Source organism: Bombina bombina, chromosome 1, assembly GCF_027579735.1.
Source record: "Bombina bombina isolate aBomBom1 chromosome 1, aBomBom1.pri, whole genome shotgun sequence".
Lineage (NCBI taxonomy): Eukaryota > Metazoa > Chordata > Amphibia > Anura > Bombinatoridae > Bombina > Bombina bombina.
In genome coordinates, this window is record NC_069499.1 from 1,026,124,239 (window position 1) to 1,026,144,658 (window position 20,420).

The 20,420-nt window shown below is 39.9% G+C and overlaps 1 protein-coding gene across 3 annotated transcripts in view; it reads left to right on the forward strand.

The window, feature by feature from the left end:
* Nucleotides 1-19,898, forward strand: part of CDK5RAP1 (CDK5 regulatory subunit associated protein 1) — a 240,039-nt gene extending 220,141 nt beyond the window's left edge. For all 3 annotated transcript variants that reach the window (XM_053719195.1, XM_053719152.1, XM_053719167.1), the window contains one exon: nucleotides 19,711-19,898. In XM_053719195.1, coding sequence (XP_053575170.1) covers nucleotides 19,711-19,818 — 108 coding nt within the window. In that variant the 3' untranslated portion in view covers nucleotides 19,819-19,898. The remainder of the gene's footprint in view (nucleotides 1-19,710) is intronic.
* Nucleotides 19,899-20,420: the final 522 nt, after the last annotated feature.

The window sequence follows — 20,420 nt, forward strand, 5'->3', positions numbered from 1 at the left end:
CAATGCCGGCCTGAGATGGATGACGTCACGTGTCCGTCAGCAGAAGGGGACGGACAGTGATGCGAGGACAAGCTCGGATAGTTCCGGAGTAGGACATGTATCAGCCGTAAGTGGTTCACAGCCTAACGTACCATCTAATTCGACTTTTTTACTCGATACCATGGAGACAGCAGACAGAAGCGGCGCCCTACGAGAAGGGGTGGGAGGCGGAGGGATGGGGACACGCCAGAAGACGAGACCCAAACAGAGGAGGTAAATGTGATTAACCTGTCCTCATATGAACTAACTACAGATGAAGTAGCAGTACTTAATATGGGTTTATCGTTTTGTCCCACTACTGCTCCAGATACATTCTCCATCATGACTGACCTGACCCGTCTCTTCAGGGGGTTGTGTCTTAAGGCATTTTTTAATAATCCTTTGAAACAGTTTATACCGTGGACTGGACATGACCAAGGTGATGTCAGCATGTTTGATCTACCTTCACTTGGACTGAGCTCAAAGAGCGTATTTAATCCATCTGGGGACAATGTGGCGGTTGAGACCTTTATTAAATTGGTTGACAGTGACTTTAGGAAACTAAAAAACAGCATAATGTACACAACTTAAGCATAAAGCAATATCAGGCCCTGAAATCCTTACAGGACAATGACAGTATCACCATCAAGCCCGCCGATACGGGCGGTGCGGTGGTGGTGATGGACACAAACAAGTATAAACAAGAAATAGAGCGACAGCTTGAGGATAACATAACGTATATGAAATTGGATTGTGACCCTACTAATATTGTCTGTAAAAATTTAACTAATATACTTGATATGGGTATATCTAATGATTTGCTTACAAAGAAATTGTATGATTTTCTCCTGTTAAGTGTAGTCAGTCCACGGGTCATCCATTACTTATGAGATTATATCTCCTCCCTAACAGGAAGTGCAAGAGGATCACCCAAGCAGAGCTGCTATATAGCTCCTCCCCTCTACGTCATATCCAGTCATTCTCTTGCACCTAACTAAAGATAGGACGTGTGAGAGGACTGTGGTGTGTTAAACTTAGTTTTTATTTCTTCAATCAAAAGTTTGTTATTTTAAACGGCACCGGAGTGTGTTGTTTGTTCTCAGGCAGCATTAGAAGAAGAATCTACCTGAGTTTGTCTATGATCTTAGCGGTCGTAACTAAGATCCACTTGCTGTTCTCGGCCATTCTGAGGAGTGAGGTAACTTCAGAACAGGGGATAGCATGCAGGGCCCACCTGCAAGGAGGTATGTGCAGTAAATTATTTTCTAAGGAATGGAATTGACTGAGAAAATACTGCTAATACCGATATAATGTAAGTGCAGCCTTAAATGCAGTAGTAGCGACTGGTATCAGGCTGATATGTATGTATGTATACTCTGAGGTATTTCTGGGGAATGGAATTTCACTAAGAAAATACTGTCAATATTAAAGTAATATTTGAGCCTGCACTGCAGTGAAAGCGACTAGCAGCAGGCTTATTATTAACACTTCATAATTTTCAATTTTTAAAACGTTTACTGGCATGTTAATCGTTTTTTCTGAGGTACTTGGTGATAAAACTTTATGGGCATGATTTTTACCACTTGGCTGTCGTTTTTTTCTGAATAAAAACAGTTTACTGAGCTTCCCCACTGTTGTAATATGAGTGGGAGGGGCCTATTTTAGCGCTTTATTGCGCAGTAAAAATTTAGTCACAGTCTTCCTATTTCTTCCTCCATGATCCAGGACGTCTCTACAGAGCCCAGGGGTCTCCAAAACTAGTTTTGAGGGAGGTAATCAGTCACAACAGACCTGTGACAGTGTGTTTGACTGTGATAAAAACGTTTATTGTTTCAACTGTTATCCGTTTGGGTATTAAGGAGTTAATCATCCTTTTGCTAGTGGGTGCAATCCTCTGCTAACTTTATACATTTTCTGTTAAAATTTGGTTGTTTTAACATATTTGGTTCATTGTTAATTCAACTGTGTCACATTTTTATGTTTTTCTTAAAAGCGCAGTAGCGTTTTTTATATAGCTTGTAAATTCATTTAAAAGTTTTTTTCCAAGCTTGCTAGTGTTATTGCTAGTCTGTTTAAACATGTCTGACACAAATTAATCTGTTTGTTCATTATGTTTAAAGGCCAATGTGGAGCCCAATAGAAATTTGTGCACTCAATGTATAGATGTTACTTTGAATAAAAGTCAAACTTTTTATGTTAAAAAAATATCACCAGACAACGAGGGGGAAGTTATGCCGACTAACTCTCCTCACGTGTCAGTACCTTCGCCTCCCGCTCAGGAGGTGCGTGATATTGTGGCGCCAAGTACATCAGGGCGGCCCATACAAATCACTTTGCAAGACATGGCTAATGTTATGACTGAAGTACTATCTAAATTGCCAGAATTAAGAGGTAAACGCGATCACTCTGGGGTAAGAACAGAGTGCGCTGATAATAATAGAGCCATGTCTGATACTGCGTCACAGTTTGCAGAACATGAGGACGGAGAGCTTTATTCTGTGGGTGACGGATCTGATCCAAGTAAACTGGATTCAGACATTTCAAATTTTAAATTTAAGCTTGAGAACCTCCGTGTATTACTAGGGGAGGTATTAGCGGCTCTGAATGATTGTAACACGGTTGCAATTCCAGAGAAAGTATGTAGGCTGGATAAATATTTTGCGGTACCGGCGTGTACTGACGTTTTTCCTATAATTAAAAGGCTTACAGAAATTGTTAACAAGGAGTGGGATAGACCCGGTGTGCCCTTTTCACCCCCTCCTATATTTAGAAAAATGTTTCCAATAGACGCCACCACACGGGACCTATGGCAGACGGTCCCTAAGGTGGAAGGAGCAGTTTCTACTCTGGCTAAGCGCACCACTATCCCGGTGGAGGATAGCTGTGCTTTTTCAGATCCAATGGATAAAAAGTTAGAGGGTTACCTTAAGAAAATGTTTGTTCAGCAAGGTTTTATATTACAACCCCTTGCATGCATCGCGCCTGTCACTGCTGCGGCGGCATTCTGGTTTGAGTCTCTGGAAGAGACCCTTAGCACAGCTCCATTGGATGAGATTATGAACAAGCTTAAAGCCCTTAAGCTAGCTAATTCATTTATTTCTGATGCCGTAGTACACTTAACCAAACTTACGGCTAAGAACTCCGGATTCGCCATTCAAGCGCGTAGAGCGCTGTGGCTTAAATCCTGGTCAGCTGATGTGACTTCTAAATCTAAATTGCTTAATATTCCTTTCAAAGGGCAGACATTATTCGGGCCCGGCTTGAAGGAAATTATCGCTGACATTACTGGAGGTAAGGGCCATGCCCTGCCTCAAGACAGGGCCAAACCAAAGGCTAAACAGTCTAATTTTCGTGCCTTTCGTAACTTCAAGGCAGGAGCAGCATCAACTTCCTCCGCTCCAAGACAGGAAGGAACTGTTGCTCGCTACAGACAGGGCTGGAAACCTAACCAGTCCTGGAACAAGGGCAAGCAGGCCAGAAAACCTGCTGCTGCCCCTAAGACAGCATGAAGTGAGGGCCCCCGATCCAGAAACGGATCTAGTGGGGGGCAGACTTTCTCTCTTCGCCCAGGCTTGGGCAAGAGATGTCCAGGATCCCTGGGCGTTGGAGATCATATCTCAGGGATATCTTCTGGACTTCAAAGCTTCTCCTCCACAAGGGAGATTTCATCTTTCAAGGTTATCAGCAAACCAGATAAAGAAAGAGGCGTTTCTACGCTGTGTACAAGACCTCTTACTAATGGGAGTGATCCACCCACTTCCGCGGTCAGAACACGGGCAAGGATTCTATTAAAATCTGTTTGTGGTTCCCAAAAAAGAGGGAACCTTCAGACCATTCCTGGACTTAAAGATCCTAAACAAATTCCTAAGAGTTCCATCGTTCAAAATGGAAACTATTCGAACCATCTTACCCATGATCCAAGAGGGTCAGTACATGACCACAGTGGATTTAAAGGATGCCTACCTTCACATACCGATTCACAAGGATCATTACCGGTATCTAAGATTTGCCTTCCTAAACAGGCATTACCAGTTTGTAGCTCTTCCCTTCGGGTTAGCTACGGCTCCAAGAATCTTTACAAAGGTTCTGGGCTCTCTTCTGGCGGTACTAAGACCGCGAGGCATAGCGGTAGCTCCGTACCTAGACGACATTCTGATACAAGCGTCAAGTTTCCAAACTGCCAAGTCTCATACAGAGTTAGTTCTGGCATTTCTAAGGTCGCATGGGTGGAAGGTGAACGTAGAAAAGAGTTCTCTATTGCCACTCACAAGAGTTCCCTTTCTAGGTACTCTTATAGATTCTGTAGAAATGAAAATTTACCTGACGGAGGACAGGTTATCAAAACTTCATTCCATTCAACACCCGTCAGTGGCTCAGTGCATGGAGGTAATCGGCTTAATAGTAGCGGCAATGGACATAGTACCATTTGCGCGCCTGCATCTCAGACCGCTGCAATTGTGCATGCTAAGTCAGTGGAATGGGGATTACTCAGATTTGTCCCCTCTGCTAAATCTGGATCAAGAGACCAGAGATTCTCTTCTATGGTGGCTTTCTCGGCCACATCTGTCCAAGGGGATGCCCTTCCGCAGGCCAGATTGGACGATTGTAACAACGGACGCCAGCCTTCTAGGTTGGGGCGCAGTCTGGAATTCCCTGAAGGCTCAGGGATCATGGACTCAGGAGGAGAGGCTCCTTCCAATAAACATTCTGTAATTAAGAGCAATTTTCAATGCTCTTCTGGCTTGGCCTCAGTTAGCAACTCTGAGGTTCATCAGGTTTCAGTCGGACAACATCACAACTGTGGCTTACATCAACCATCAAGGAGGAACAAGGAGTTCCCAAGCGATGATGGAAGTCTCAAAGATAATTCGCTGGGCAGAGTCTCACTCTTGCCACCTGTCAGCGATCCACATCCCAGGCGTGGAGAACTGGGAGGCGGATTTTCTAAGTCGCCAGACCTTTCATCCGGGGGAGTGGGAACTTCATCCGGAGGTGTTTGCCCAACTGCTTCATCTTTGGGGCAAACCAGATCTGGATCTCATGGCGTCTCGCCAGAACGCCAAGCTTCCTTGTTACGGATCCAGGTCCAGGGACCCGGGAGCGGTACTGATAGATGCTCTGACAGCACCTTGGGTCTTCAACATGGCTTATGTATTTCCACCTCTCCCGATGCTTCCTCGATTGATTGCCAGGATCAAACAGGAGAGAGCATCGGTGATTCTAATAGCGCCTGCGTGGCCACGCAGGACCTGGTATGCAGATCTAGTGGACATGTCGTCCTGTCCACCATGGTCTCTGCCTCTGAGACAGGACCTTCTGATTCAGGGTCCTTTCAAACATCCAAATCTAATTTCTCTGAGGCTGACTGCATGGAGATTGAACGCTTGATTCTATCAAAGCGTGGATTCTCGGAGTCAGTGATTGATACCTTAATACAGGCTAGGAAACCTGTTACCAGGAAAATTTACCATAAAATATGGCGTAAATACTTATATTGGTGCGAATCCAAGAGTTACTCATGGAGTAAGGTTAGGATTCCTATAATATTGTCTTTTCTACAAGAAGGTTTAGAAAAGGGTTTATCTGCTAGTTCGTTAAAGGGACAGATTTCAGCTCTGTCCATCCTTTTACACAAACGTCTGGCAGAAGTTCCAGACGTTCAGGCTTTTTGTCAGGCTTTGACTAGGATTAAGCCTGTATTTAAGACTGTTGCTCCGCCGTGGAGTTTAAACTTAGTTCTTAACGTTCTGCAAGGTGTTCCGTTTGAACCCCTTCATTCCATCGATATCAAGCTGTTATCTTGGAAAGTTCTGTTTTTAATGGCTATTTCCTCGGCTCGAAGAGTCTCTGAGTTATCGGCCTTACATTGTGATTCTCCTTATCTGATTTTTCATTCAGACAAGGTAGTTCTGCGTACTAAACCTGGGTTCTTACCTAAGGTAGTCACTAACAAGAATATCAATCAAGAGATTGTTGTTCCATCATTGTGCCCTAACCCTTCTTCAAAGAAGGAACGACTTTTGCACAATCTGGACGTCGTCCGTGCCCTGAAATTTTATTTGCAGGCAACTAAAGATTTTCGTCAAACTTCTTCCCTGTTTGTCGTTTATTCTGGACAGAGGAGAGGTCAAAAAGCTTCGGCTACCTCTCTCTCTTTTTGGCTTCGTAGCATAATACGTTTAGCCTATGAGACTGCTGGACAGCAGCCTCCTGAAAGGATTACAGCTCATTCTACTAGAGCTGTGGCTTCCACTTGGGCCTTTAAGAATGAGGCCTCTGTTGAACAGATTTGCAAGGCTGCAACTTGGTCTTCACTTCACACTTTTTCAAAATTTTACAAATTTGACACTTTTTCTTCTTCGGAGGCTGTTTTTGGGAGAAAGGTTCTACAGGCAGTGGTTCCTTCCGTGTAAAGATCCTGCCTGTCCCTCCCGTCATCCGTGTACTTTTAGCTTTGGTATTGGTATCCCATAAGTAATGGATGACCCGTGGACTGACTACACTTAACAGGAGAAAATATAATTTATGCTTACCTGATAAATTCATTTCTCCTGTAGTGTAGTCAGTCCACGGCCCACCCTGTTTTTTACGGCAGGTCTAAATTTTAATTAAACTCCAGTCACCACTGCACCCTATAGTTTCTCCTTTCTCGTATGGTTTCGGTCGAATGACTGGATATGACGTAGAGGGGAGGAGCTATATAGCAGCTCTGCTTGGGTGATCCTCTTGCACTTCCTGTTAGGGAGGAGATATAATCCCATAAGTAATGGATGACCCGTGGACTGACTACACTACAGGAGAAATGAATTTATCAGGTAAGCATAAATTATATTTTTTATTGCCAAAGTTTCCTATTGTGCCTGTCTTTTACGTGGTCCCTAAGGTTCATAAAATATTGATAGATCCCCCTGGGAGACCCATTGTGGCAGGGATTGATTCCCTACTAAGTCCCACTGCCCAATTCCTAGATAAGGTTCTCTCTCCTATGGTCACACAGGGTAGATCTTATAGTGGCTTATCCAATTGCTCAATTTGGTGCTCACAAATAATTTCTTTTTACATGATAAACAATTTTACATGCAAAAGACAGGGACGGCTATGGGGTCCAATGTGGCCCCAGCCTATGCATGTTTGGTCATGGACGCCATCGAAGAAAGAGTGGTGTATGGTGACCCCCGATTTGTCAAACACTGCCAGGGGTGGTTCCGCTACATTGATGACTTGTTCATCCTGTGGCGGGGGCCCCCCTGATAAGTTACTCCAGCTTAAGAATAATATTGAGAGTGAAGTCCCTTTCCTCAAATTCAGTTGTAAACAAGATGACCATAAGGTGGAGTTCTTAGATACCATGGTTTTGAAACAAGATGGCGTTCTTACCACAGATTTGTTTGTGAAAAGCACTGACCGTAACACTTTATTACACCGCAAAAGCTATTATCCCCCAAGAGTGTTTGACAGCGTCCCCAAATCCCAATTGATTAGAGTGGACAGCATAGTCTCTGACCCCATGATGAGACAAGTTAGGTCAGCCGAAATGAAGAATAAATTTATTAAGAGGGGGTATGACAGTCAGAGGAAGTGGAGAAATCTTTCAAGGAAGCACTTAAGAGACCTACCACATCTGTAACTAAAAGTTTAAATTTTGTCACTTCATATACAGGGAGTGCAGAATTATTAGGCAAATGAGTATTTTGACCACATCATCCTCTTTATGCATGTTGTCTTACTCCAAGCTGTATAGGCTCGAAAGCCTACTACCAATTAAGCATATTAGGTGATGTGCATCTCTGTAATGAGAAGGGGTGTGGTCTAATTACATCAACACCCTATATCAGGTGTGCATAATTATTAGGCAACTTCCTTTCCTTTGGCAAAATGGGTCAAAAGAAGCACTTGACAGGCTCAGAAAAGTCAAAAATAGTGAGATATCTTGCAGAGGGATGCAGCACTCTTAAAATTGCAAAGCTTCTGAAGCGTGATCATCGAACAATCAAGCGTTTTATTCAAAATAGTCAACAGGGTCGCAAGAAGCGTGTGGAAAAACCAAGGCGCAAAATAACTGCCCATGAACTGAGAAAAGTCAAGCGTGCAGCTGCCAAGATGGCACTTGCCACCAGTTTGGCCATATTTCAGAGCTGCAACATCACTGGAGTGCCCAAAAGCACAAGGTGTGCAATACTCAGAGACATGGCCAAGGTAAGAAAGGCTGAAAGACGACCACCACTGAACAAGACACACAAGCTGAAACGTCAAGACTGGGCCAAGAAATATCTCAAGACTGATTTTTGTAAGGTTTTATGGACTGATGAAATGAGAGTGATTCTTGATGGGCCAGATGGATGGGCCCGTGGCTGGATTGGTAAAGGGCAGAGAGCTCCAGTCTGACTCAGACGCCAGCAAGGTGGAGGTGGAGTACTGGTTTGGGCTGGTATCATCAAAGATGAGCTTGTGGGGCCTTTTCGGGTTGAGGATGGAGTCAAGCTCAACTCCCAGTCCTACTGCCAGTTTCTGGAAGACACCTTCTTCAAGCAGTGGTACAGGAAGAAGTCTGCATCCTTCAAGAAAAACATGATTTTCATGCAGGACAATGCTCCATCACACGCGTCCAAGTACTCCACAGCGTGGCTGGCAAGAAAGGGTATAAAAGAAGAAAATCTAATGACATGGCCTCCTTGTTCACCTGATCTGAACCCCATTGAGAACCTGTGGTCCATCATCAAATGTGAGATTTACAAGGAGGGAAAACAGTACACCTCTCTGAACAGTGTCTGGGAGGCTGTGGTTGCTGCTGCACGCAATGTTGATGGTGAACAGATCAAAACACTGACAGAATCCATGGATGGCAGGCTTTTGAGTGTCCTTGCAAAGAAAGGTGGCTATATTGGTCACTGATTTGTTTTTGTTTTGTTTTTGAATGTCAGAAATGTATATTTGTGAATGTTGAGATGTTATATTGGTTTCACTGGTAAAAATAAATAATTGAAATGGGTATATATTTGTTTTTTGTTAAGTTGCCTAATAATTATGCACAGTAATAGTCACCTGCACACACAGATATCCCCCTAAAATAGCTAAAACTAAAAACAAACTAAAAACTACTTCTAAAAATATTCAGCTTTGATATTAATGAGTTTTTTGGGTTCATTGAGAACATGGTTGTTGTTCAATAATAAAATGAATCCTCAAAAATACAACTTGCCTAATAATTCTGCACTCCCTGTAGTACAATGTGTCAAAAAGTTTATAATATTATCAAGAGACACTGGCCATTATTAAAGGAAGCCTGTCCAGACATTGAGGAATTCCAAACCATCCCAAGAGCCGCCTACCGTCGGGGTAATACCTTAGGTAAGAGATTGGTAAGAAAAATGCCCAGCCCCGTTTCTATTAGTAAAGGGGAACATAGATTGTTTGGTAAACCTAAGAATGGTACATTTCCCTGTTTAGGTTGTGGACAGTGTGGCAATGTTATTAAAGGGTACTTCATTTACCATCCATACTTTTTTAATTTTTGACAAAGGGCTATTATACATGCAATTCTACACATGTGGTGTATGCGCGTAAGTGCCCATGTGGGTTATTGTATATAGACGAGACGACCCAGAGGGTCAGGGAACGCATCTGCCAACACAAGTCCACTATAAGAAATGAGAAAACATCAAATCTCCCGGTACCAGCACATTTTTTGGAGAAAGGTCACCAAATTAATCAACTTAGATATATGGTCATTGACCAGGCCCCTAAACGTATTAGAGGGGGAGATAGGGTTAAGGATTTATTATACAGGGAGGCTAGATGGATTTGGAAATTAGAAACAATGCATCCCAAAGGGTTAAATCGGGAATTTGACTTGCTTCCTTTTATTTAATGTTTAGCAGCTTTTTTTTATCTTTTGTGCTTTTTTGAGTAGGCATATTGATTTATATTGTATTTGATATATCTTATGAAACTTACTAATGCACGTTATTTGTATAATTGTGTGGTGGAATAAGTAACTTGCTGCACTTGTTTTTAATTGGTGATCATTTCACTTCAGGAATGTAGGGGTGGGGTCATGTGTGATCTCTCTTTCAGTGACCCCTCCCTATGATGCTGTGATTGGTCACCCGTGTCTATAACAGCTTGACATATTCACTTGTTTGTTAGCTTGATAAAGGGGCAGGAGCCCCGAAACGTTGCTCAATAAAGGTGCTGTTGCTCCACATAGAGTGCTACCTGTGTGTTCTATTTCATGTGAGAAAAGGTGTTATGGTCTGATGAAACCAAGGTTGAACTTTTTGGCAATAATTCCAAATGATGTTTGGCGCAAAAACAACACTGCACATCACCAAAAGAACACCATACCCACAGTGAAGCATGGTGGTGGTAGCATCATTCTTTGGGTCTGTTTTTCTTCAGCTGGAACTGGGGCCTTATTCAAGGTAGAGGGAATTATGAACAGTTCCAAATACCAGTCAATATTGGCACAAAACCTTCAGGCTTCTGCTAGAAAGCTGAACATGAAGAGGAACTTCATTTTTCAGCATGACAACGACCCAAAGCATGCATCCAAATCAACAAAGGAATGGCTTCACCAGAAGAAGATTAATGTTTTGGAAAGGCCTAGCCAGAGCCCAGACCTGAATCCAATTGAAAATCTGTGGGGTGATCTGAAGAGGGCTGTGCACAGCAGATGCCCTGGCAATCTGACAGATTTGGAGTGTTTTTGCAAAGAAGAGTGGGCAAATCTTGCCGAGTTAAAATGTGCCATGCTGATAGACTCATACCCAAAAAGACTGAGTGCTGTAATAATGTTTTTCAATTGAGTTGCATAGTTTATAGGTCACATTAAAGGTGGAAAAGGTTTTGAAATGATTTATCTTTGTCTAATTTTTTTACATCACAGAAAGCTGCAATTTTAACGGGTGTCTAGACTTTTTATATCCACTGTATATATATATATATATATATATATATATATATATATATATATATATATATATATATATATATATATATATATTAGAAAACTCCTCTGTCAAGCAGAGGAGTCAGCTACTGATACGGGGCGCAAAACTAGTGGGTATTGGATATAAGTAATAATACAAAGTATAACATATACTATATGTGGATGGAGTAGTTGGTCACTCCTATCAAGTGAACTCAAAACGTTTAAGAAAGTGCTTCAACAAATATTATTTGAGTTGAAGCTCACTAAAAAAGATACCTGTATCAATGCCTGCTGCTGAAAAACACAAAACCCAGAGGAGCGGGACTAACTTTTCCACTTAGTCCCTAACATAAAAGATATATAGCAATGGTACTGGGGTGTATTAAGCGCCTGCCTGGACAAAGGAAATAGAAATGTACAAGATACAATGCAGTAATGGAAAATATATATAAAAAAAATATATATGATAATAAAAAATATATATAAAAAATATATAATGGGGAGTCTCTAAAATCTCTAATAAGTAGAACGTTCTGAATAATATATCATGATACAAATTGAAACCGCATAATAAGGATAAAACAGAATGAGTAAAATATCACAGGGTAAGTATCAAAGTGAAACAGAGTATCCTGTGACAGTAAAATGATACACTCAGAAAGGCAGTAAATCCACTCAGAAAGGCAGTAAATATTAATATATAATAATAGGCTGCAGTAGTTAAAACAGTTCAAACATGTCCATATAGAATTCAAAGGTGTATAAAACCGAATGACATAGAGATTAAAAGATCCCACAGTTCTTCCCCTCTTGTGAATCTACTTACAGACTTATGCCTCTGATGAAGAAGGAAATATTGTTGAAAAGCCTTCGAAACGCATCAGGTGTTGGTGTACCAGAGCTACACAAAGGGAACGGAACAAAGATCCAGGAGCATTTCAAAATGGAGTCGTATAAGGGAACGAAATAAAGATTCAGAAATAGATCTTACCTACTTGCAAAATAATTGATCGAAACACAGATTCCACTGCTTTCAAATTACCTCATATTATTGGGGTACGAGTCTGTAAGTAGATTCACAAGAGGGGAAGAACTGTGGGATCTTTTAATCTCTATGTCATTCGGTTTTATACTCCTTTGAATTCTATATGGACATGTTTGAACTGTTTTAACTACTGCAGCCCATTATTATATATCAATATTTACTGCCTTTCTGAGTGTATCATTTTACTGTCACAGGATACTCTGTTTCACTTTGATACTTACCCTGTGATATTTTACTCATTCTGTTTTATCCTTATTATGGGGTTTCAATTTGTATCATGATATATTAATCAGAACGTTCTTATTAGAGATTTTAGAGACTCCCCATTATATATTTTTTATATATATTTTTTATTATTTATATATAATATTTTTGTATATATATTTTCCATTACTGCATTGTATCTTGTACATGTCTATTTCCTTTGTCCAGGCCAGTGCTATATTTATATATATGTGTGTGTGTATATATATATATATATATATATATATATATATATATATATATATATATACATCTTTAGATATGTATTTATATCTATGTTCAAGCTTTTTGCCTGCCTTCTTTTTTCTAACACCTGAGATCTCATATCTTTGAGTCCTTATAACTTTTTTGTGCAATCTTTTTTTAAATATTTTTTATTAGATGGTGTTATTATGAGTTTAACTGTACTTTGTATTTAATTTTGATGTGTTTTGTCACACTTTTGTTTCACAAAATAGTTAACCAGAGGCCTGATAACCCGCTAACCCAACGATCGTTAACTTGAATTGTGCTCAAGAGATCTTGGTTACTTTCAACTTGTAATACGAGTGAAAAACCCGATGTGTGCAAACACCTGCAATATACCACTTATTATTCACGCCTAAAGTGAATGTAAATCCTAGCATTTGTGAAACGCTAGTATTTATTTCATGTAATTGGCAAGAGTCCATGAGCTAGTGACGTATGGGATATACAATTCTTCCAGGAGGGGCAAAGTTTCCCAAACCTCAAAATGCCTATAAATACACCCCTCACCACACCCACAATTCAGTTTTACAAACGTTGCCTCCTATGGAGGTGGTGAAGTAAGTTTGTGCTTGATTTTTCTTTTATGATAAGCGCTTCTCAGCATTTTGAAGCCCAATTCATCTCAGAGTACAGTGTTTGTCAGAGTTATGTGAAGGGAGTATCGCCTATTGATTTTATGGTTTACTTAGCGGGAAATCTTTTCAAAGGTTCTCTGTTATCGGTGGTAGGGATTAATCTCCTACCTCCCTTTTCAGATCGACACTATACTCTTATATACCAATACTTCTGCTGATACTTTTTCAGTACTGGTTTGGCTATCTGCTTTATGTGGATAGGTGTCTTTCAGTAAGTATGTTTTCATTATTTAAAACACTCTCAGCTATGGTTTGGCGCTTTATGTATTAATATAAAGTTTTAAATATATGTATTTTACTTATATTTGCCATGAGTCAGGTCTATGTATATCTCCTTTTGCAGACTGTCAGTTTCAGTTTGTGAAGCATGTTTTAGGAAGCTATTTTTCTTACCTGGGGTTATTGTCCTTTTTTTCAAATTGACTGTTTTTCTTTAAATTTGCGGGCAAAATTAGGCTCTCAAGGTCACAAAATGCTGTTATTTATTGCGTTATTCTTGCCGCAAGATTTTTTTGGGGACGAAGGTTTTAAAGATCCTTTAGATAGGAAACTTGAATCTTATCTAAAAAAAGCTTATTTATATTCTGGCTTTATTCTCAGGCCTGCCATTTCTATGGCTGATGTTGCGCCTGCATCAACCTTTTGGTTGAATAGCTTAGCACAACAGGAAACAGATCCTGATTTATCTAGCATTGTTCGTTTGCTTAAACATGATAATCATTTTATCTGTGATGCTATTTTTGATATCATCAAAATTGATATTAAATTTATGTCTTTAGCTATTTTAGCTAGAAGAGCTTTATGGCTCAAATCTTGGAATGCTGACATGGTATCTAAGTCTAGATTATTATCTCTTTCTTTCCAAGGTAACAATTTATTTTGTTCTCAGGTGGATTCAATTATTTCAACTATCACCGGGAGAAAGGGAGTTTTTTTGCCTCAGGATAACAGATCTAAGGGTAAATCTAAAGCTTCTAATCATTTTCATTCTTTTCGACAGACTAAGGAACAGAAAACCAATCCTTCCCCTAAAGACTCTGGTTCCAATTGGACACCTTCTTCAAGTTGGAATAAATCCAAGCCTTTTAAGAAACCAAAGCCAGCCCCCAAGTCTGCATGAAGGTGCGGCCCTTGATCCAGTTCAGCTGGTGGGGGGCAGATTAAAATTATTCCAAGACATTTGGGCAGATTCTGTTCAAAATCAGTGGATTCAGAGTATTGTCTCTCAAGGGTATCGAATAGGATTCAGAGTAAGACCTCCTGTGAGAAGATTATTTCTCTCTCATGTTCCAGCAAATCCGGTGAAGGCTCAGGCTTTTCTGAAGTGTGTTTCAGATCTAGAGCTTTCAGGGGTAATAATTCCAGTTCCCTTTCAGTAACAGGGTCTGAAGTTTTATTCAAATGTATTCATTGTTCCAAAGAAAAAAAAAAATAATTCAGGCCAGTTCTGGATCGGAAGTTTTTGAATAGTTTTGTAAGAGTCCCAACTTTCAAGATGGTGACTATGAGGACTATTTTGCCTTTTGTTCAGCAAGGTCATTATATGTCTACGATAGACTTACAGGATGCATATCTTCACATTCCGATTCATCCAGACCACTATCGGTTTCTAAGATTCTCTTTTCTAGACAAGCATTACCAATTTGTCACTCTTCCATTTGGCTTAGCAACCGCTTCAAGGATCTTTTTGAAGGTTCTCGGTGCCCTTCTATCTGTAATCAGAGAACAGGGTATAATTTGGACGATATCTTGGTACTAGCTCAGTCTTTACATTTAGCCGAATCTCACACGAATTCACTAGTGTTGTTTCTTCAAAGACATGGTTGGAGGATCAATTTACCAAAGAGTTTCTTGACTCCTCAGAAAAGGGTCACCTTTTTAGATTTCCAGATAGATTCAGTGTCCATGACTCTGTCTCTAACAGACGAGACAAATTAAATTGGTTTCAGCTTGTCGAAACCTTCAGTCTCAATCTGTAATGAATCCACTCACACACAAACCAGAAATAGAGTATTTGTAGCTCTTTTGTATATCTATTTCTGCAAACACAGACTTAGTTTGAACAGAAATGGTAACAGTGAGCAATTAATAGCCAGTATAGTAAGTTTTAGAACTCTAATTCTGATAGCCCAGAATCAGAAGTTAGTTGAAGTTAGGATTAGTGGAAGAATCTTTTATCATCTGTAACTTATGATTCAGAGTCCAGTTTACTTCACACACATTCACCCAATAAAATATATACAAAGTCACTCACACAGATTGCTTAATACAACCTTAGGTTTGTCCAAATATGTAACTTGCAAGCAGTATTTATTGCGGAATAATATGCAGAGGTAAAGTGATTCACATCCCATGCGTGTAGCAATATAACTTAGTCAAAGTCAACTTGAATAAATATGGCAACAGGAGAGCCAACCGGTACAATCAATATCCAGAAGTTGTAACAAACAGAAGTTACCTGTGAGTAAGGAGACAGAGAGAGCTTGCCTGTTGCAGGAGTGAATGGCTTGCGGTGAATGTGTGACTCACTTCCGGTTTGGGGATCCAGCGTCGGAAAGCTGCGGAGGTTCCGCGATGTGTAAAATAAACTGACAGGAGCTGCAGAGGGAGACCTGTAAAGGATTTTAGTGCAGAGCGGTAATCACAGATGTTTAGAAACTGGTTTACAACTCAGAGGAAGCTGTAGATGACTCAGTTCTAAGCTAACAAACTTTAGGTATAATTTCCAATCATAAATTTGATAGGTAAAGATGTGACCTGAATAGTAGCAAAGGAAACAGCCTCCAGGCTGTTGAACTTCTCAATAATCAGGCAAAGATTGATTGTAGGAGGCTCCCTTTTAAAGGAGCAAGGTGCATGAAGGGAGATACCTTAAAGGTATATCACACAATCATTCCCTTCAGTGGCTATGTGCTTGGAAGTTTTAGGTGTCATGACTGCAGCATCGGGCGCGAGCCCCTTTGCTCGTTTTCATATGAGACCTCTACAGCTTTGTATGCGGAATCAATGGTGCAGGGATTATACTTGGATATCACAAGTGATATACTTAAACCCCAACAGTCAACTCTCTCTGACTTGGTGGTTAGACCATCATCGTATAGTTCAAGGGGCTTCTTTTGTTCGTCCTACCTGGACTGTGATCACAACAGATGCAAGTCTTTCAGGTTGAGGAGCTGTTTGGGGATCTCTGACAGCAAAATGGGTTTGGAAACCTCAAGAGACGAGGTTACCAATCAATATTTTAGAACTCTGTGCTATTTTCAGGGCTCTTCAGGTTTAGCCTCTGTTAAAGAAAGAACCATTCATTTGTTTTCAGACGGACATGATCACAACTGTGGCATATGTCAATCATCAGGGTGGGACTTGCAATCCCCTAGCTATGAAAGAAGTATCTCAGATACTTAATTTGGCGGAATCCAGCTCTTGTCTAATTTCTGCGGTGCACATCCCAGGTGTAGACAATTGAGAAGCAGATTAGCTCAGCTGTCATACCTTATATCCGGGGGAGTGGTCTCTCCAGAAATAGATCTGATGGCTTCTCGTCTAAGCAAGAAACTTCCCAGGTAACTATACAGGTGCAGGGATCCTCAGGCGGAGATGGTGGATGCTTTAGCAGTTCCTTGGTTTTACCAACCTGCTTATATCTTTCCGCCTCTAGTTCTTCTTCCAAGAGTGATCTCCAGGATCATTATGGAACAATCGTATGTGTTTCTGATAGCACCAGCGTGGCCTCACAGGTTTTGGTATGCAGATCTTGTCTGGATGTCCAGTTGCCCGCCTTGGCCACTTCCTTTAAGACCAGACCTTATGTCTCGAGGGCCGTTTTTCCATCAGGATCTCATATCGTTAAATTTGAAGGTATGGAAATTGAACGCTTAGTGCTTAGTCAAAGAGGTTTCTCTGACTCAGTGATTAATACTATGCTACAGGCACGTAAATCTGTATCAAGGAAGATTTATTATCGAGTTTTGAAGACCTATATTTCACGTTGTTGTTCTCATAAATTCTCCTGGAATTCTTTTAGAATTCCTAGAATTTTACAGTTTCTTCAGGATGGTTTGGATAAAGGTTTGTCTGCAAGTACTTTGAAGGGACAAATCTCTGCTCTTTCTGTTTTATTTCATAGAAAGATTGCTAAGCTTCCTGATATTCACTGTTTTGTTCAGGCTTTGGTTCATATCAAGCCTGTTGTTAAATCAAACTGTCCTCCTTGGAGTCTTAATTTGGTTTTGAAGACTTTGCAGGCTCCTCCTTTTGAGCCTATGCATTCTTTGGATATTAAACTACTTTCTTGGAAAGTGTTGTTTCTTTTGGCTATCTTTTCAGCTAGAAGAGTTTCCGAATTGTCTGCTCTCTCTTGTAAGTCTCCTTTTCTGATTTTTCATCAGGATAAGGCTATTTTGCGGACTTAGTTTAAATTTCTTCCTAAGGTTGTGAATTCTAACAACATTAGTAGGGAAATTGTTGTTCCTTCCTTGTGTCCTAATCCTAAGAATACGCTTGAAAGATCTTTACATTCTTTGGATGTTGTAAGAGCTTTGAAATATTATGTTAAAGCTACTAAAGATTTCAGGAAGACTTCTAGTCTATTTGTTGTCTTTTGTGGTTCTAGAAAAGGTCAGAAAGTTTCTGCCATTTCTTTGGCATCTTGGTTAAAGCTTTTGATTCATAAAGCTTATTTGGAGGCAGGACAGTCCCCGCCTCAGAGGATCACAGCTCATTCTACTAGATCAGTCTCCACTTCTTGGACTTTTAAGAATGAAGCTTCAGCTGATCAGATTTGCAAAGCAGCAACTTGGTCGTCTTTGCATACATTTACTAAATTTTACCGTTTTGATGTATTTGCTTCTTCTAAAGCAGTTTTTGGTAGAAAAGTTCTTCAGGCAGCTGTTTCAGTTTGATTCTTCTGCTTATGTTTTAAGTCTTTTTCTTTAAATTTATGAGAAAAACTTATTTTTTTGTGGATTTTATTTTTTCAGCAGAAAATGGCTGTTTTTATTTTATCCCTCCCTTTCTAGTGACTCTTCTGTGGACTTCCACATCTTGGGTATTTATATCCCATACATCACTAGCTCATGGACTCTTGCCAATAACATGAAAGAAAACATAATTGATGTAAGAACTTACCTGATATATTAATTTATTTCATATTAGCAAGAGTCCATGAGACCCACCCTTTTTCTGGTGGTTATGATTTTTTGTATAAAAGCACAATTATATTTCCAGTTCCTCTTTTTTGTATGCTTTTTTACTCCTTTTTCTATCACCCCACTACTTGGCTATTCGTTAAACTGAATTGTGGGTGTGGTGAGGGGTGTATTTATAGGCATTTTGAGGTTTGGGAAACGTTGCCCCTCCTGGTAGGATTGTATATCCCATACATCACTAGCTCATGGACTCTTGCCAATATGAAAGAAATTAATATATCAGGTTAGTTCTTACATAAATTATGTTTTACTATTGAAACAAATAAAGGGGACTTTCAGTCATGAAGTATAAAATACTTCATACTGAAAGCTCTTTTATTTGTTGGAAGTGTTTGCCGCACTGAACTGCTCAGGCAGCCCACGGCAGAACGCTATTTGCTGTGAGGTGACGTTTCCACCTGTTAACCAATAGCCTTTTGGGCTATGCGGCTAGACGCCAGATGGAACGCACGGCTATATGCTAAGAGGTGGAAACATCACCTCTCAACAAATAGCATTCTGCTGTGGGCTGCCTGAGCAGCTCAGTGCGGCAGACGCTTCCAACAAATGAAGGAGCTTTCAGCATGAAGTATTTTATACTTCATGAATGAAAGTCCCCTTTATTTGTTCCAATGGTAAATCCTAGCGTTTCACAAACACTAGGATTTACAATCACTTTAACTGTTAACGATCCACTCGTAATCTGGCCTTAAACGTTCATGATTTAGACAGAGCCTTCAGTTTTAAAAACTTTTCCAATTGACAAATTGTCAAATTTGCTTTGTTCCATTGGTATCCTTTGTTGAATAGTAAAACTAGGTAGGCTGAGCATGCACATACAGTATCTTCAGCATTCTGTGGCAGCAATTTATAACATTCCTTTAAATATTGTTGCAAACAATGCTGCCAGGTGGCTAAAGACACGTGCACATTCCTGAGCTCACCTTGGCTTACTCTGTAAAAAGGGATACCAAGAGAAGAAAGCAAAAAAACAGATGCAATCCATTTTGACTGTCCCTTAAAATTAATTATTTTTAAGAAAAGTTTTGTTTTATCTTTCATGATTCAGATAGAGCATGCAGTTTTAAGCAACTTTCTAATTTAATACTAACATTAGAAGATGAATAGTTTGCCTTTGTAAGAACAACCATATTGTACCACTTTTAAAAAGAATAAATTTTAAAATGATCAACAATATTGCAAGTTATGTTGCAATGGCCATCTGATAACTATTTCTACTCATTGAGATGACTGGGCAGTCTTTTTCTTTTAATCTAGATGGACAGAGCAACACAAAAGGAAACACATTCCCACAACACTTTATTTAACTTGTACACTGTATTGCGTTTGTACTAGGAAATAATATTTTTTTGTACTTCTCAGATTATTTCTGCCAGCTCCCAGAGTATGAGAGGAATCCTGCTTGACCACACTACCCTTCAGAAGTCTGCTGCATATTTTGAATGTAAAAAGACTCAAGCTTTATCATAGCATTGTGATAATTATTTATACAGCTGTATTTATGCAATTGAAAAGCAAACAATGTACAATAAATGTCATTTATAAGAAAAGGCTGCCTGGCGCTTTTGTTGTGCTAAATACCATTTTACCCACCTATGCATGTTTAACAATGTTCTTAAAAGCTATATTTAAATTATTGCTTATTTACTAATGCTCCTCATGGAGTCAGTTCAGTTTTTACCTATTTGTTGTAAAATGAGTTGAACTTGAACTATGTTTCCGCTAACGTGTTTTTTTTTTGCAGTTTAAAAAAGCTGGATGTTGAGCCACACTAGTTGTTGTTGTTCAACATACAGGCTCCTCATAAACATGGGAGGATTATCATACAGCACAGTTTTGTAGAAACAGTCAAATTTATATTAGAGGTTCTTAGGCTTCCTAATTATCTGCAGTGTGTTTTTGTGTTTGAAGTATCCTCTGCTTATGTGGATGGTTTAGGCCTTCCCCAAATTACACATTGAGATTGTATCTTCCTTTTATTTGTCATAGTTATGGGGTTAATGAGCCTCTATGCCTGAATCATTTATTTTCTATCCTTTTGCTAGTTAATCTCATAATTATAATTAAGATTC